Source organism: Hypanus sabinus, chromosome 11, assembly GCF_030144855.1.
Source record: "Hypanus sabinus isolate sHypSab1 chromosome 11, sHypSab1.hap1, whole genome shotgun sequence".
NCBI lineage: Eukaryota > Metazoa > Chordata > Chondrichthyes > Myliobatiformes > Dasyatidae > Hypanus > Hypanus sabinus.
In genome coordinates this window covers 8711910-8728725 of record NC_082716.1, presented here as the reverse complement: position 1 = coordinate 8728725, position 16816 = coordinate 8711910, and the positions used below count along the sequence as shown (strand labels likewise).

The following is a 16816-nucleotide window of genomic DNA, read 5'->3' as shown; positions in this document are numbered from 1 at the left end:
GATGCTCTCATTTCCTCCCACTTTCCGAAGGCGTAGGAGTTAGTAGATTCACGGGTCACATGGGTGAAATTGGACAGCATGGGCTTATTGGACTGGAAGGGCCTGTTATTATGTTGTATCTCTGAGCATAAGAGTAATAAAAATACAGGACAGTGGATTACCGCTGTGTGGGAGGGGGAATGTGGGTGAGCTGTTACCTGTAAGGACACACTATTTGTACATGTTCATTCTTTGCCTGCAGTTCACCAACGAAATGCATGAACTAATCCTCTCCATGATCACCTGGGTGGGAATCATCATCTCCCTCGTCTGCCTGGGCATTTGCATCTTCACCTTCTGCTTCTTCCGAGGCCTCCAAAGCGACCGGAACACCATCCACAAGAACCTGTGCATCAATCTGTTTGTCGCGGAATTCATCTTCCTGGTGGGCGTCAACAAGGTGAACTACCAGGTACGGGTCCAGCCTGGCGATTCGCCAACACTCTGAAAATTATGCAGGAGCTCGGCAGGTCGGGCAACGGCAGCAATGGGGTGCCACTGTGGCATAGTGGTGGTTAGGGCAACGCTATTACAGCTTGGGGCATCGGAGTTCAGAGTTCAATTCTGGAAGGAGTTTGTACGTCCTCCATGTGATCACAGGGGTTTCCTCTAGGTGTTTTGATTTAGAATATAGAACACTACAGCACAGGAACAGCCTGTAATGTTGTGCCAAACCAATTAAATTAATAATCAAATGGCCAACTACACAAATCCCTTCCGCCTACACGATCACCGTATCCTTCCATTTTCCTCACATTCGTGTGCCTATCTAAACATCTCTTAAAAGTCTCTAAAGTATCTGCCCTCCCACAGCCCCAGGCAACACATTCCTGGTACTTGCCACTCCTGTGTATGTGAAAAAAAAAATTTGTCTCTCACAACTCCTTTGAAATTACCCCTTCTCACCTTAAATGCATGACCTCTGGTATTAGAGATTTTGACCCTGGGAAAAAGATACCGTCTGGCTACGCTATCTATGCCTCTCATAATTTTATAAACTTTGATCAGATCTCTCCTCAGCTTCCACCGTCCCAGAGAAAACAACCCAAGTTTGTCCAACCTCTCGTTATAGCACAAGACCTGTAATCCAAGCAGCATCCTGGTAAATTTCTGCACCTTCTCCAAAGCCTCAATTTCCTTCCTATAATGGGGTATCTAAACTAATCTCTTCTGCCTACACAATGTTCATATCATTCCATTTTCCTTAAATTCATGTGCCTATCTACAGTAAATGCTTCTTAAACATCCCTAATGTACCTGCCTCTGGTTTTCTCCCACAAAGACGTACCAGTTAGTGCAGGCATGGGCAAGCTACGGCCCGGGGGCCATATGCGGCCCGTTAAGCTTTTTAATCCGGCCCGCAGAACTTGATGAAATTATATTAATAAACCCTGTTAACGTTTTTTCCCCGCAATTCTGGCGTTTTCCCAATAGATGACGCACTCTATATACATTGACCTTTGTTGAGGTGCAGCGTATTACTCCACATTTGCGCTTTACTCTTTGTTTGGTTCGACCTATTTGTGTGAACAGGCGTTCAGCGTCATGAACATCAACAAAGCCAGCCACAGATCCAAGTTAACTGACCAACACCTCAGATCCATCCTGAGAATCGCCACAACAAAACTAAATCCAGACTTTGATGCGCTGGCTAAAAAGAGAGACCAACAACACTGTTCCCACTGAAATTAAAAATAAGTTTCTTCATTGTGTTATGTAAAAAATGCATTTGAAAATATTTTTTTCAATAAGCCTTACATGTTACATGTCATTTCTGTTAAGTGATGGACATGAGTAGTGCGCAGGTGCACGTACGTTCTCAAAATAAAAAATGCGCTCCAGATCAAATAACGCGCTCCGCATACTGGCGCGCTGTCCCTGTTCTGTCTTTGTGCTGGTCGTTGTTGAGTTTTGGCACAGGGGACAATTGAATAAGAAGGAGCAGGACAAGTAGACCTGCATCTCCTACCGTTTTTGAAATAAAGACAGTCAGGAGGAGAGTGATGATGATAATATCTTGAAGGATAACAGAATTTTCAGTGCTTTAAAATAATAACTGTTACTATTAAAAAAAGCTGTATTTTATTCATTTAATTTTCAGTGTTTTAAAAGTCATTTCAATAAATAGCTAAATACCATGGGACTTCAAAGACAGATATTTTGTTGTAATGCATTTGTTCATTTTCAATTGAAATTAAAGCACATGTTTTCTACATATCCCATGATATTTTATTTTCTCTTATGAGATGTATTACCGAATACTGGTAATATAAAGGTCCATCTGCTCCTGGTCCGGCCCCCCTGTCAAATTTTAGAACCTTTGTGGCCCACAAGTCAAAAAGTTTGCCCACCCCTGAGTTAGTGGGTTAATTGGTCATTGTAAATTGTCCTCTGATTAGGCCAGGTTAAATAGGTGGGTTGCTGGGCGATGTGGCTTGTTTGGCTGGAAAGGCCTGTTCTGCATTTTGTTCCTAAATGGAAAAAAAAGAAACTATGGAGAAGAAATAGGCATTTCAGTCCTAAAGAAGGGTCTCGAGCCAAGAAGTTTGACTGTTTATTCCCCTCTGTAGATGCTGCCTGACCTGCTGGGTTTCTCCAGCATTTTATTTGTGTAACTTAATATAAAAATAATAACTGGTACCATTTTATGCAGACTGATTTAATTGTTCAGATTAAATTTTACCAGCCGAACAACAATGCTTCAAGGACAATTGTGGCTAAAATACTTGTTTATTCCCCACTCTGACCTTTTACTCCTTCTCACCTATTTCCTTCCCTTTCTCCTATGAACCACTCTCCTCTACTCTCACATTCTTTCTTCTCCAGCCTTGACCTTCCCATCCACCTGGCTTCACCTATCACCTTCTAGCTTGTCCTCCTTTCTCTCTCCCCACCTTTTTTTTCCTGGTGTCTTCCCCTTTCCTTTCCAGTTCTGAAGAATGGTCTTGGCCCAAAATGTCAACTGTTTATTCATTTCCATAGATGCTGCCTCACCTGCTGAGTTCCCCCAGCATTTTGCTTTGAATCTCCAGCATCGGCGCATTTTCTTGTGTTTGTTGTTTATTCAATTATCTTGGAACCAATGTAAAACATTTAATCACCAGCATTTATCAAAGCTAACACATACACACAATGCTTAAGGAACTCAGCAGGACAGGCAGCATCAATGGAGATGAATAAACAGTTGATGTTTTGGGCCAAGGCCCTTCATTAAGACTGGAAAGGAAGGGAGAAGATGCCAGAATAAAAAGTTTGGAGCTGGCAAGTGATAAGTGAGACCAAGTGAGGGGGAAGGTGGGTGGATGGGAAGACGCGGTGGGGGTGGTGAGGTAAGAAACTGAGAGGGGATGGGTGGAAGAAGTAAAGGGCTGAAAGAGGTGGTATCTAATAGGAGAAGGCAGTGGACTATGGGAGGAAGGGAAGGAGGTGGGGAACTAGAGGGAGGTGGAGGGCTGGTCGTGAAGGTGGGGAAGCAATAGGAAAGGCGTGAGAGGAAAATAAGGTGGGGGAGTGGCGGCACAGAGTGTAGTGGTTACCGGTGAATGATTACCTCATTGTGAAATGAATGTGAATTTCTACGCAAAAACTTGGGTGTGGCCTATTTAACTTCTTAGTGCTTGTGATCTTAAGTTCAGGCCTTGCTTAGCAACAGCCAACTTGTCATGTTGAGCAAGCAAAGCTGGCGAGGTCAGTGATCAAGATTGTTCGGAGGAGATGGGTACGTGGAGCATTTGAAGCAAATTGCAGACTTGATTGTTCTGTAAGGTTTAGAAACTACAGCAAAGGAATATGCCATTCAGGCCAATGGCTCCGGGCCCATGGTTTACATGCCACACAGGCCTCACACCTGACCCTGTCTTCCCAGTATGATCCTACTGTTCACTATCTTGGCTGCGTGTAAAGGCTCCCAGAATATGATTTTCAGAGTAGGTGAGCCATCCACTGTGCTGCAAATGACAAGTGTCTCTCAACAGAGATGTTCAGCCATTACTTATTTGGAGTGTGTGAACCTCCTGTCCATGTTTCTCAAATCGCAAGGAGGCACTGCCCCATGAAAAATCCTTCCCTAGCTCAAAAGTGCTTTGGGATATCTAGGGGTTCCCAATTTGGGGTCCATGGCCTCTCGGATAATGGTAGGGGTCCATGTCATTAAAAACGTCAGGAACCCTTGTCTTAGACAGAATTAGGCCTTTCAGCCCATTGAGTTTGTTCTGCCATTACATCATGGCTTGTTTATTATCCCTTCAACCCCGTTCTCCTGCCTTCTCCCTGTAATCTTTGACACCATGCCTTTGACATTCTTCTCTCCTTAACCATTGATACCCTGACTAATCAAGAACCTATCAACTTCTGCTTTAAATTTACCCAATGACTGGGCTTCCACAGTGAATCCTACAAACTCACTACCCTCTGACTAAAGAAATTCCTCATCACGCCTTAAATAACTGAAAGTTGCCAAATAAATGCAAGTTCTCGAGTTAACACTTTAAATGCTGGAGGAGCTCAGCTTTGTGTGTGTTGCTGTGGATTTCCAACTTCTGCAGAATCTCTAGCCTTTATGAAATGCAAGTTCTTGCACTTCTTCCCCTTTACTTGTTTTCTCGTTTCACACCTACTTTCTCTGTTGTCAATCCTACTTATCATCTGACATTTTTTCTCATTCTTCATCCCTCATTCGCTCATTTGCTCTCTCTCTCACTCTCCTTTGTTCCTTCCTTCTCACTTCTCCCCTCTCTTCTGCATTCCAAGTTCTGAAAGGTGTGGTCCTTGTCTTTGGTAGCAATGTACGTCCCAGCTCTGGAGCTGAGAGCATTAGGATCTTCAAACACCCAACTCCCGAACCAGTGGAACTGAAAGTATGAAGACCTGCGACCATCCGGCTCTCCAGGTCACTGAGGCACACAAGCCTCCAAACCACAATGATGTTGTGGTCCTCCTAGAGGTTAGGGTAGTATATGGTGACATATATGTACTGTGATAATAAATTTACTTTGAACTTTGATTTACATTTAAATCAATTTGAATTGAAAAGGCTGCCAGGAATCTGCTTTAAAGCAGACACTGAAAATAATGGGAGTTTTTTTTCTGTCTGATAACCCATCAAATCCTTTATAATTAGCATCCATTTGTTTATCCAATCGCCTACCTCATCTCATCAAATATTGTTGCTGCTAAGGAAGGTCAGGTAGATTAGATGCATTTGTGATTGGCATTGTGAATTTGTTAATGTAATTACATGGAAAGATGATGAATTATTTAACAATTGCAAAATTTGAATTTGGGCCTGCAGTGATTAGTCATTTATATAAATGTCACTGGTTATTTGAACAATGGACATGATGGTTTTCATTCTTTAAGAGAAGAGTGGTCAACTGATAATAATCATTTACTGCTTTGCTTTATGAGTTAGAGAGAGAGAATGTTTTTATGGTTGACGAAATTATTTGTCATTCTCACACTGCTGTGAATGGGTATTTGCCACTTACATTGTGTAGATCTGATCTAAGTGGCCAATTAGCCAATAGAAGTTCATTTTGTCTCCAGCCAAAGAGTTCCAAGATGTGGGTTGCGATGAGGTGCAGGATGTAGAACAGAACAGTTTAGCTTGGTGTAGGTCCTTTGGATCACAAAGTTGTGCCGACCTTTTAACCTACTCCAAGATTACTCCAACCCTTCCTTTGCACATTGCCCTCCATTTCTCAGTCAAACCGTCTTAAGTCCCTAATGTATCTGCCTCTACCACCACCCCTGACAGTTTTTTCCAGGCATCTGTGTAAAAAAACTTACTCTGACATCCCTACCTGAATGTTCTTCCAATCACCTTAACATGACTTACACAGATTCTACAGATGCTTGAAATCTGAGCAATACCTCAAAGGCAGGGTTCAAAGGACCCCATCAGCATCGTTACCATCAGGAAGGAGGTACAGGAGCATGAAGGCACACACTCAGTGGTTCAGAAAGAACTTCTTCCCCTCTGACCTCCGATTCCTAAATGGACATTGAACCCATGAACACTACCTCAACAACACACACAAAATGCTGGTGGAACACAGCAGGCCAGGCAGCATTTATAGGGAGAAGCGCTGTCGACGTTTCGACCCGAGACCCTTGGAAATCTCCAGCATCTGCAGATTTCCTCGTGTTTGAACATTACCTCAATTTATTTTTATATTATTTCAGTTTGTGCAATCTATTTAATATATACATACAACATATATATATATATATATATATATATATATTGATCTACTTTTTTTCTTTCTCTATTATCATATATTGCATTGAATGGCTGCTGCAAAGTTAACAAATGTCATGGTACATGCCAGTGATAATAAACCTGATTCTGATTCTGATGGTGAAATCCAGTGCGATGCATACTGTTGTTCCTGATAGAGTCATAGAAAAATATAGCACAGAAACAGGCACTCTAGTGCAGGGGTTCAAAACCTGGGGTCCACAGACCCCTCGGTTAATGGTAGGGTTCATGGCATAAAACAGGTTAGTGTATTGGGCCAGGAATAGGAAAGAAGGGTGATGATGAGGGAGGTAGACTCTGTAATGGGTAACCTGAATATCCTTAGAATCAGAAAAAAACAGAAACAGGCCCTTCTGCCCAACTTATCCATTCCAACCCTGGTGTTTCCTGAGCAAGTCTGTTTGCCAGCCTTTGGCTCGTGTTCATGGTCCACTCTCACATCGCGATTAAAGATAAAATCACATCAATAATGTAACAAGGTTCAAGACTGTTAAATGTCATTGAACAGGTGTAAAGGAGAACAAAATAATTGTTACTCCAGATCTGATGCAGCACAAAAAAAACACAAAGGATAAAGAACACAGTTATAATAGTAAAATTTACACAATAATATAAATGCATAAAGTGACTGATGGGAAATAATAAAGTAGTGGTGGAGTTGGTGGCTGAACATCAGCCTTCCTTCTTGGGGAAAGGAACTGTTTTTGAGTGGTGGTCCTGGTGTGGATGCTTTTTGGCCTCCTCCCTGATGGGGGCGGGACAAACAGTCCATGAGCAGGGTGTGTGGGATCCTTCATAATTGTCACTGGCCCCTTTCCTCCACCTTTCTGTATATATGTTCCCGATGCTGGGTACGCTGCTGCCAGTGATGCACTGGGCAGTTTTGACCACCAGCAAGCAATAAACAGACATTCAAAATCTAATAGTTCATATTAAGAACTGGGGAAAGAATTAAACGTTATTACAGAGAATGTGGAAAGCCCTCTATCTATTTAACAGCAGAATGTGTAAAAGTAGAAATCGCTCTCACTTTTTTTGTGCTATTTGCAATAAGCAGAAGAGGCCCTTTAAGAAATACCATGAGTTTCTCACATGCAAATCAGGTGTTGTTCCTCTAACCTGCATAGCATTAACTTAACAATCCAGGAGGCCAAGGATAGATATTTTTACATTTGAATGGAAAGTGGATTTAAAATGCTTGGCCACCAGGATATCTTAGCCAGTGCAGTGGACGGAGTAAAGTTTTCCCAAAGCTCGTGTCATCCTTTAGTTTTCTTGTTTCAGATCGCCTGCTCCATTTTTGCTGGGGTTCTACATTTCTTCTTCCTGGCTGCCTTCATCTGGATGTGCTTAGAAGGTGTGCAGCTCTATCTGATGCTGGTGGAGGTCTTTGAGAGCGAATACTCTCGGAAAAAATACTTCTACCTCTGCGGCTACCTCATTCCCGCTATTATCGTCGGAGTCTCAGCGGCCATCGACTACAAGAGCTACGGGACGGAGAAAGCGTAAGTTGATCGCTGACGGTTCCATTATTTGCCACTCGGTAGCTTCTGCTGAGTGCGTTGTTTAAGCTAAAGTTTACCGTAAGCAGAGAAAATAGCAGCTTAAGCTTTAGCTTTGGAAGTCTGGGCCCAGTGGTACAAACCAGCATCACAACTTCCTTGGTGGGTGACTATGATGCCCTCTGCTCATGCCCTGTGCTCTCCATAGAGCATCGCAGAACCACCTTTCTGGCAGTTGGATCTCACTGCTGATCCCCTCCTCCAGAGCTGACTTCACAAACTAGAACAGGCAGGCCACTATCTCACCCAGGGTACAAGGCCTCCAGCTACCCTCACCTGGTTTAGCCCACCTGTTGAAGCAGTGTGCCGGAGTGTGGCTGCTGTCACATGCAAACTGCATAGAGCCATAGGTGAGACCAAAGTGTCCCAGAAAGGACAATGACTGTTCAGAGTGCTATGAGCCTTTGGAACTCACTACCCCACAATGACAAATACCCTTTCACCAGAGGAGCTACCCCTCCCTGGATACCCTGTACAACCCATGTGACCATAATAAATCAATTATCAATTACTAACGAAAAAATCTGCAGATGCTGGAAATCTGAGCAACACACACAATGCTGGAGGAGCTCAGCAAGCCAGGCAGCATCTACGGAAAAGAGTAAACAGTCAATGTTTTGGGCTGAGGAATCATCAGGAATCAGAATCAGGTTTAATAACACTGGTGTATGTTGTGAAATTTGTTGCTTTGCAGCAGTGGTACATTACAATACATAATACTAAAAAAAAATTTTAAACTATAAATCACAATAAGAAATACGTATATAATTTAAATTAAATAATTAGTGCAAAACTGAATTACTTGCTGTCCTTAACGCCAGTGGGATTGTGCGGTATTGCACTCAGATGCAGAAGGATTCTTCACTGCTGTTTCCATAGAAATTTTTTTTTCACTCGTCAGGGTTGTTAACCCTGAGCTGAATCCCCGAATCTGGAGGATTGGACCACTTTTAGTTTTGCCTCTACCCTTTGACCTGTTTGACATGGGTGACCCCATCAAGAGTCAAGCACAAAACCCTGGCTCCAGCAAACATAGCTCTCCAAGTTATTAAAGCATCCAAGCCGCAAAAGCCTACGGCAAGGAGGGCCCTTTGGCCCATCTAGTACATGCTGAAACTATTTAAACTGTCTACTCCCATCGACCTGCACTGGGACCATAGTCCTCCTTACCCCTACCAACCATGTATCTATCCAAACTTCCCTTCAATGTTGAAATCGAGCTTGCATGCATGACGTGTGCTGGCAGCTCATTCCACACTCTCAGGACCCTCTGAGTGAAGAAGTTTACCCCATGTTCCACTTAAACATTTCACCTTTCACTCTTAACCCATGACCTCTTGTTGTAGTCCCACCCAACCTCAGTGGAAAAAGTCTGCTTGCACTTACCCTATTTAAACCCCTCATAAATTTGTAAACCTCTATCAAATCTCCTCTCAATCTCATACGTTCTCAGGAATTAAAGTCCCAATCTATTCAATCTTTCCCTATAACTCAGGCCCTCGAGACCTGGCAATGTCTTGTAAATTTTCTCTGTACTCTTTCGACCTGATTTTCATCGTTCATTTGGGGAGCTGACCAAAATGTTGTGGCTCTCCTGGAGATATTAGTGCAAAAAGAGAGGGTGAAAAATAGTGAGGTAATGTTCATGGATTCACTGTCCATTCAGAAATCTGATGACAGAGGGAACAGAGGGGAAGGAGCTGTTCCAAGGATCCAGTTGGAGGGGGAGGTACAGAGGATCAGGGTTTCGAGCTTATTGGTTAGAACTGAGGGTATGATTATATTGAATGTTGAACTGTAATCAATAAACAGTAACCTGACATAGGTATGACTATTGTCCAGGTGATCCAAGGCTGAGTGGAGAGCCAGTGAGATTGCATCCGCTGTAGACCTATTGCGGCAACAGGCAAATTGCAGTAGGTCCTGGTCCTCACTTAGACTGGAGCTGATTCTGGCCATGACCAACCTTTCAAAGCACTTCATCTCAGCAGATGTGAAAGCCCCTGGGTGAAAGTCATTGAGGCAATTCACTCAGCTTTTCTTGGGCACTGGTGTGATTGTCACCCTATCTCTGATTAATGGTACCAGATTACCCAACCCTCCTGCATCTTTTAGGAACGTGGGAGGTAATAAGACCATAAGACATAGGAGCAGAGTTAGGCCACTCAGCCCATCGAGTCTGCCCCACCATTCCATCATGGTTGATCCCAGATGCCACGCAACGGCAAACATATGCCTTCTCACCAAATCCTTTGATGCCCTGACCAATCAGGAAACTATCAATTTTTGCTTTAAATATACCCATGGACTTGGCCTCCACCACAGTCTGTAGCAGAGCATTCCACAGATGCACTACTCTCTGGCTAAATAAATTTCTCCTTACCTCTGCTCTAAAGGGTTGCCCCTCAATTTTGATGCTGTGCCCTCTAGTTCTGGACAGCCCACCATAGGAAACATCCTTTCCACATCCACCCTATCTAGTCCTTTCAATACTCTGTAGGTTTCAATGAGACCCTGATTTTTCTAAATTCCAGTGAGTACAGGCCCAAAGCTGCCAAAAACCACTCAAATGTTAACCCCTTCATTCCCAGAATCATCCTCGTGAACTCCTCTAGACTTTGTCCAATGACAACACAACCTTTCTGAGATATGGGTCCCAAAGTGTTGACAATATTCCAAGTGCAGCCTGACTGGTGTCTTATAAAGCTTCAGCATTATCTCCTTGTTTTTATTTTCTATTCCCCTTGAAATAAATGTCAAACATTGCATTTGCTTTCTTTACCACAGACTCAACCTGTAAATTAATCTTCTGGGTCTCTTGCACAAGGATTCCCAAGTCCCACTGCATCTCTGATGTTTGAACCTTCTCCCCACTTAGGTAATAGTCCGCACTATTGTTCCTTTTACCCAAATGCATTATCATACATTTCCCAGCACTGTATTCCATCTGTCACTTTTTGCCCATTCTTCCAATTTGACGAAATCCTGCTTTAATCACATTGCTTCCTCAGTACTACCTACCCCTCCAGCTATCTGCACATCATCCACAAACTTTGTCACAAAGCCATCAATTTTATTATCTAAATCACTGAAAAACAATGTGAAATGTAACAGTACCAATACTGACCCCTGAAGAACTCCACTAGTTAATGGCATCCAACCAGAAAAGGACCTTTCTATTCCCACTGGCCGTCTCCTGCCTGTCAGGCATTCCGCTATCCATGCCAGTATCTTTTCTGTAATGCCATAGGACTTTTTCTTGTTAAGCATCCCCATGTGCAGCAACTTCTGAGAATCCAAATAAATGACATCCGCTGCCTCTCCTTTGTCTCACTCTGCTTGTTGCTTCCTCAAAGAACTCTTACAGATTTGTCAGGTAAAATTTTCCTTTACAGAATTAGTGCTGACTTTGACTTATTTTATCATCCATCTCCAAGTACCCCGGAACCTCATCCTTAATAGTAGACTCCAACACTTTCTCAACCACTGACCACTGAGGTTAGGCTAAATGGCTAATAATTTCCTTTGTTTTGCTGCCTCCCCCCCCCCCACCCCCCACCCATCCTTCTTAGGGAGTGGAGTGATATTTGCAATTTTCCATTCCTCCAGAACTATGCCAGACTCAAGTGATTCTTGAAAGATCATGACCAATGCATTTGCTCTCTCTTCAGCAACCTCTTTCAGAACTCTGGGATGTAGTCCATCTGGTCCAAGTGACTTATCCACCCTAAGACCTTTTAATTTACCTAACACCTTTACCTTTGTAATAGCAATGTCACTCACTCCTGCTCCCTGACACACACAGACCTCTGGCACACTGCTAGTGTCTTCCACAGTGAAGACAGATGCAAAGTGCTTATTAAGTTCATCTGCCATTTCTTTGTTCTCCAAGTACTACCTCATCAGCATCATTTTCCAGTGGTCCAATATCAACTCTCATCTCTCTTTTACTCTTTATATAACTGAAAAATCATTCAGTATCCTGTTTCATATTATTGGCTAGCTTGCCCTCATATTTCATCTTTTCCCTTCATACGGTTTTTTTTAGTTGTCTTTTGTTGGATTGTAAAAACTTCGTAATCATTCGATTTCCCATTTGATTCTTTTGCTACACTATGTGACCCTTCTTTGGTTTTTATGCAGTCCTTAACTTCCCTTGTCAGCCACGGTTGCCTACTCTTGCCATTTGTGAACAACTTCTTCCGCGAGACGTATCTATCCTGCACCTTGTGAATTATTCCCCAAAACTTCAGCCACCTCTGCTCTGCCGTCATCTGAGTCCAAACGTGGTCACAGAGGGAACATGCAAATTCCACACACTGTGCAGTGTCAGAGTTGATATCTTTAGAGAAATGGATTTCAGGGAATATTTTGAAACTTTAGAAACCCACGGATCCAGTGGATTTCATTCCCTGATCAGAATTCTTTGGTTACCTGATTTAGTGGAGACGTTTAAGAGACAATTAGATTGGCACGTGGATGGAAAATAATGAAGGCTTATGGGCTTTATAGAGGGAAGGGTTAGATTGATCTTGGAGTATGTTTATATGTGCTGGCACTACATGATGGGCTGAAGGGCCTGTACTGTGTTGTACAGCAGTGTACAATACTTTCAGGCACATATATGTAGCTAGGAATTTTGCTCAGTACTGTAGTAATTTTATGTATTGTACTGTAGTAATTTTATATATTGCACTGTACTGCTGCAGCAAAAGAAAACATATTTCATGACATATGTGAGTGATGATAAACCTAATTCTGATGAAGGTCTTTGTTGTGGACTGAGAGTGGGAATGGGACCAGGTGAGGGGAATCACGGTTGGGCAAATGGAAAGGGGGAGGGGAGGGATGCACCAGAGATTCATTCTGTAATGATCAATCAACCAAATGTTTGGAATCAAATGACCCTGCCTGGTGTCTCAGGGCTGGATGAGTCTGCACCCAAGCCATCACACACCTCTGGCACTCCATCTCTGCCACCTGTTCCACACCCCTCCCTCGGCATTCCACCCTCACCATTCCCAACATCCTTTGCTCTCTGCTTCACATTCACAAATACAGTACTGTGCAATAGTCAGGCACACACAAAAAATGTTAGAGGAACTCAGCAGGTCAGGCAGCGTCTATGGAAAGAAATGAACAGTCAACATTTCGGGCCGATACCCTTCATCAGTTCCTCTAACATTTGTGTTTGTGTTGCCTTGGATTTCCAGTATTTACAGATTTTCTCATCTTTGGAATAGTCTTGGGTATCCTCGCTATATATATGTGCCAAAGATCTTTGCACTAAAACTGTTCTGTTGTTCTAAAACTGACTGCATTGACTTGATGCATAAATGAAACCTACAGATCGGATCCCAACATTGCCACAAGCCTGTGTTATTGCAGAGGGTCCTACCTCTAAGTAGGCTGATATTTTGAGGACCACTACGACCTTCTGTAATCACAGAGTCACTAATTACATAAAAGGACATCATTCAAGCTAGTTCTTGCCTCTATTCCCCTGTTCTTTCTCTGCCATGTTTGGTAATTTATTTCCTTCAAGTGGCTATCTAATTCGCTCATGAAATCATTGATCATCTCTGTTTCTGCAATTTCCACCCCACCACCCTGTGAGGCGATTTCCAGGTCATCACCACTCAAGGCATCCAATATTTCTGATTCATGGCCCTCACTGGAGACACAAAAACCTGCAGATGCTGGAATCTGGAGAATCACACAAAGCACTGGAAGAACTCAGTGGGTCAGGCAGTATCTGTGAAAGGTAAATGGACAGTCCTGAAACAATAACTGTCCATTTCCCTCCATAGATGCTGCCTGACCCACTGAGTTCCTGCAGCATTTTGTGTATTACTTCATATCCTCACTGTTTCTTTTATCCCCAACCCTTAAATCATTTCCCCTTAATCCTACGGACATGAACTAATGAGAACACCTGCTTTACTTCAGCCCATCACGCTATACACCAGCTAGATAGTAAATGGAAATTTCCTCAAGTATGGATTCTATACTCAATGCACATCTGTCCTCTCCCTCCAGTTGCTGGCTCAGGAACGATAATCATTTCATCTGGAGTTTCATTGGACCAGTTACGTTCATCATTGTGGTAAGACATTTTTTTTTTTGCTGATGCCATTTCTTTTTTCTAGCTTGTGATCTGTTTTGCTGGTCACGTTTGGAACAGTTGAGTTGGTGTCCTGGGACTCTGTTAAGCCTGAAACAATAGGCTATGTCAGCACAGAGCTCATAGGAAAGGAAGAAGACTTTCAACACGCATTAATAGAGGGTGTGGTGCGCTTGACATTACACCAACGTGCTGATTGACACTTCCATCTGCCATCAAACTGATGTCTGTATGTTCTTGTATTAACGGGTCATTATGTACAGTGAAATGTAAGCCAGGAAACTGAGCTAATAACACCAAGGTCCTATTTTTTTTCAATAAAATCCCAAAGCTCAAATATATTTTGGCAACAACAAGTGTGAAGTTCATGCTATGCTATGCAATGGCTACACAGGTTGATGGGGTGGTTAAGAAGGCATATGACATGTTTGCCTTTATTTGTTGAGGCATTGAATTCAAAAGTCAGGAAGTTATGTTGCAGCTTTACAAAACTCTAGTTAGGCCACATCTGGAGTATTGTATACAGTTCTGGTCGCCCCGTTACAGGAAGGATGACGAGGCTTTGGAGAAGGTGCTGAAAAGGTTCACCAGGATGTCGCTTGGATTAGAGGGTGTGTACTTTAACGAGAGGTCGAACAAACTTGAGTTGTTTAACCCACCTATTTAACCCAAATGTAATTATGAGGACAATTTATAATGACCTATTAAGGTACTAACCAGTACGTCTTTGAACTGTGGGAGGAAACCGGAGCACCCAGAGGAATCCCATGTGCTCATGGGGAGTAGTGTACAAACTCCTTACTGATGACCTCTGAATTGAACTCCGAACTCCAGCGCCCCCAGCTTTAATAACATCGCACTGCTAAGCTACGGTGGCACCCGTTGTCTGTGCGCAGTGTTATGTTTTGCAACTTCAAAACATGAAACTAATTTAACAAGAGACACAAGAGTCAAACATGCAGGTCTAACTTCATGGTTACTTTAAGCAAGGTGCACATATCACGGGGTAGCATGATGCCGTATGCAGTTCACATATTTATATGTATAACTCATAATGAATTAAGTGAACAAGAATGCTTAATCAACCAATATATACACATAATTGCTCAAATATTACTGAAATATTAAATACACAACATGGTGTGTGTGTGTGAGAGACCTTGCTGTCCACAAACCGCCGTCTGTAATCCTCACGTTACAACAGAGACGACATTTTCAGAAAGTAGTGGTGGTACGATAGCATAGTAGTTAATACAACACCTTAAAGTACCAGAAGCCCCAGTTCAATTCCCATTGCTGCCTGTAAGGAGATAGTACGTTCTCCCTGTGTCCGTGTGGGTTTCCTCTGTGTACTCTGGTGTCCGGTTTCCTTCCACAGTCCAAAGACGAACCAACTGGTAGGTTAACTGAACATTGCAAATTGTCCTGTGATTAGTCTAGGGTTAAACTGAGAGCTTGCTGGGCGACACACCTTGAAGGGCCAAAAGGGCCTATTCTGCATTATATCTCAATAAATAAGTGAAAAACAAAAGACTCAAAGAGCTGAGAGCTTCCTGGAAGGTTCTCAATGCCTCCTTTCATTTAGTGAATCCCAAATTATAAAATATCATAAAATATCTCTGGCAATGCGCTTAAAAACCATTCCCTTCTCCCCCACCGCACACATCCCAAATATTCATGACTCTGAGTTCATCTCCGACTACCAACAAAGGCACAATTATATCAGCTTCCTTTGAACCTCTTGGAAGGTTATCATACACATGAAGAGAGCCAAGTGCATGTAATGAGTATTGGGGAACCATTAGTATGCCTGAAATGCTTTAATGAAAGCTCGGATCATGACATGTCAACAACCATACTTATCGCTCGGACAGCTCCATCCGCACCTTATTTAATTTGGTTCATTCAGAGTTCAACCTCTCACACATGCCTTTCTTCTGAGATCGTTTGGGTGGTCCATTGGTCCCAGAGTGAACTGAACAAGCTCTCTTTGCCTGGTTGGCAGTGAACACCTCTCAGGCATGAGCTTGGTTCACTACAGCTACTTCACAATACTATCTTGCTGTTCTCATAGTCATAGAGCATAGAAGCAGGCCATTTGGCCCATCTAATCTGAGTTGGCCTGGTTTTCCACCTAGACTCATTTCTCTGCACTCGGACCATAGCCTTCCATACCACTCTCATCCATGTACTTATCCAAACTTCTCTTAAATGTTATATTTGAACCCTCAGCTACCAGTTCCCCTGGCAGTTCATTCCACACTCTAAACACCCTCCAAGTGAAGAAGTTTTACCTCAACCTTTCACCTTAAACCTATAGTTCTTGTTTTACCCAACCTCAGTGGATAAAGGCTGTTTGTCCTACCTATAACCCTCATAATTTTGTGTACCTCTATCAAATCACCCCTCATTTTCCTGCACTCCAAGGAATAAAAGCCTAGCTGATTCCATTATTCCCTGGCCTGAAGTCTCGGCAACATCCTTGTAAACTCTCTCTGTACTCTTTCAATATTATTGATATACCTCCTTCAGGCAGGACACCAGAATCGCATATAGAACTCGAAATTCAGCTCTACAAGCGACTTATACATCTTCAAAGTAGCATCCCCACTGCTGAATGCCCTGCTTTATGAAGGCCAGTATATCCCATTGTATCCACAGGTCCTATGACATGGAGTTTGAACTCTGAGGTAGATCTGACTTGACTGGTCAGCTTGATGGTTTTAAGATCCATGCCAGTAATCTAAGGCTGCTGCTGAACTCTTCAATCTGTAGCACTAAAGGAAAGGAAAATAATGACTCAGTTGTTCTTGGCTATGAGTTCAGACGGTT

At 42.8% G+C, this 16816-nt stretch overlaps 1 protein-coding gene across 14 annotated transcripts in view; it reads left to right on the top strand.

Moving 5' to 3' along the window:
• Positions 1-16816, top strand: part of adgrl2a (adhesion G protein-coupled receptor L2a) — an 840245-nt gene that overhangs the window by 779560 nt on the left and 43869 nt on the right. For all 14 annotated transcript variants that reach the window (XM_059983762.1, XM_059983755.1, XM_059983763.1 and 11 more), the window contains 3 exons: positions 242-451; positions 7583-7803; positions 13900-13966. In XM_059983762.1, the coding sequence (XP_059839745.1) occupies positions 242-451; positions 7583-7803; positions 13900-13966 (498 nt within the window). The remainder of the gene's footprint in view (positions 1-241; positions 452-7582; positions 7804-13899; positions 13967-16816) is intronic.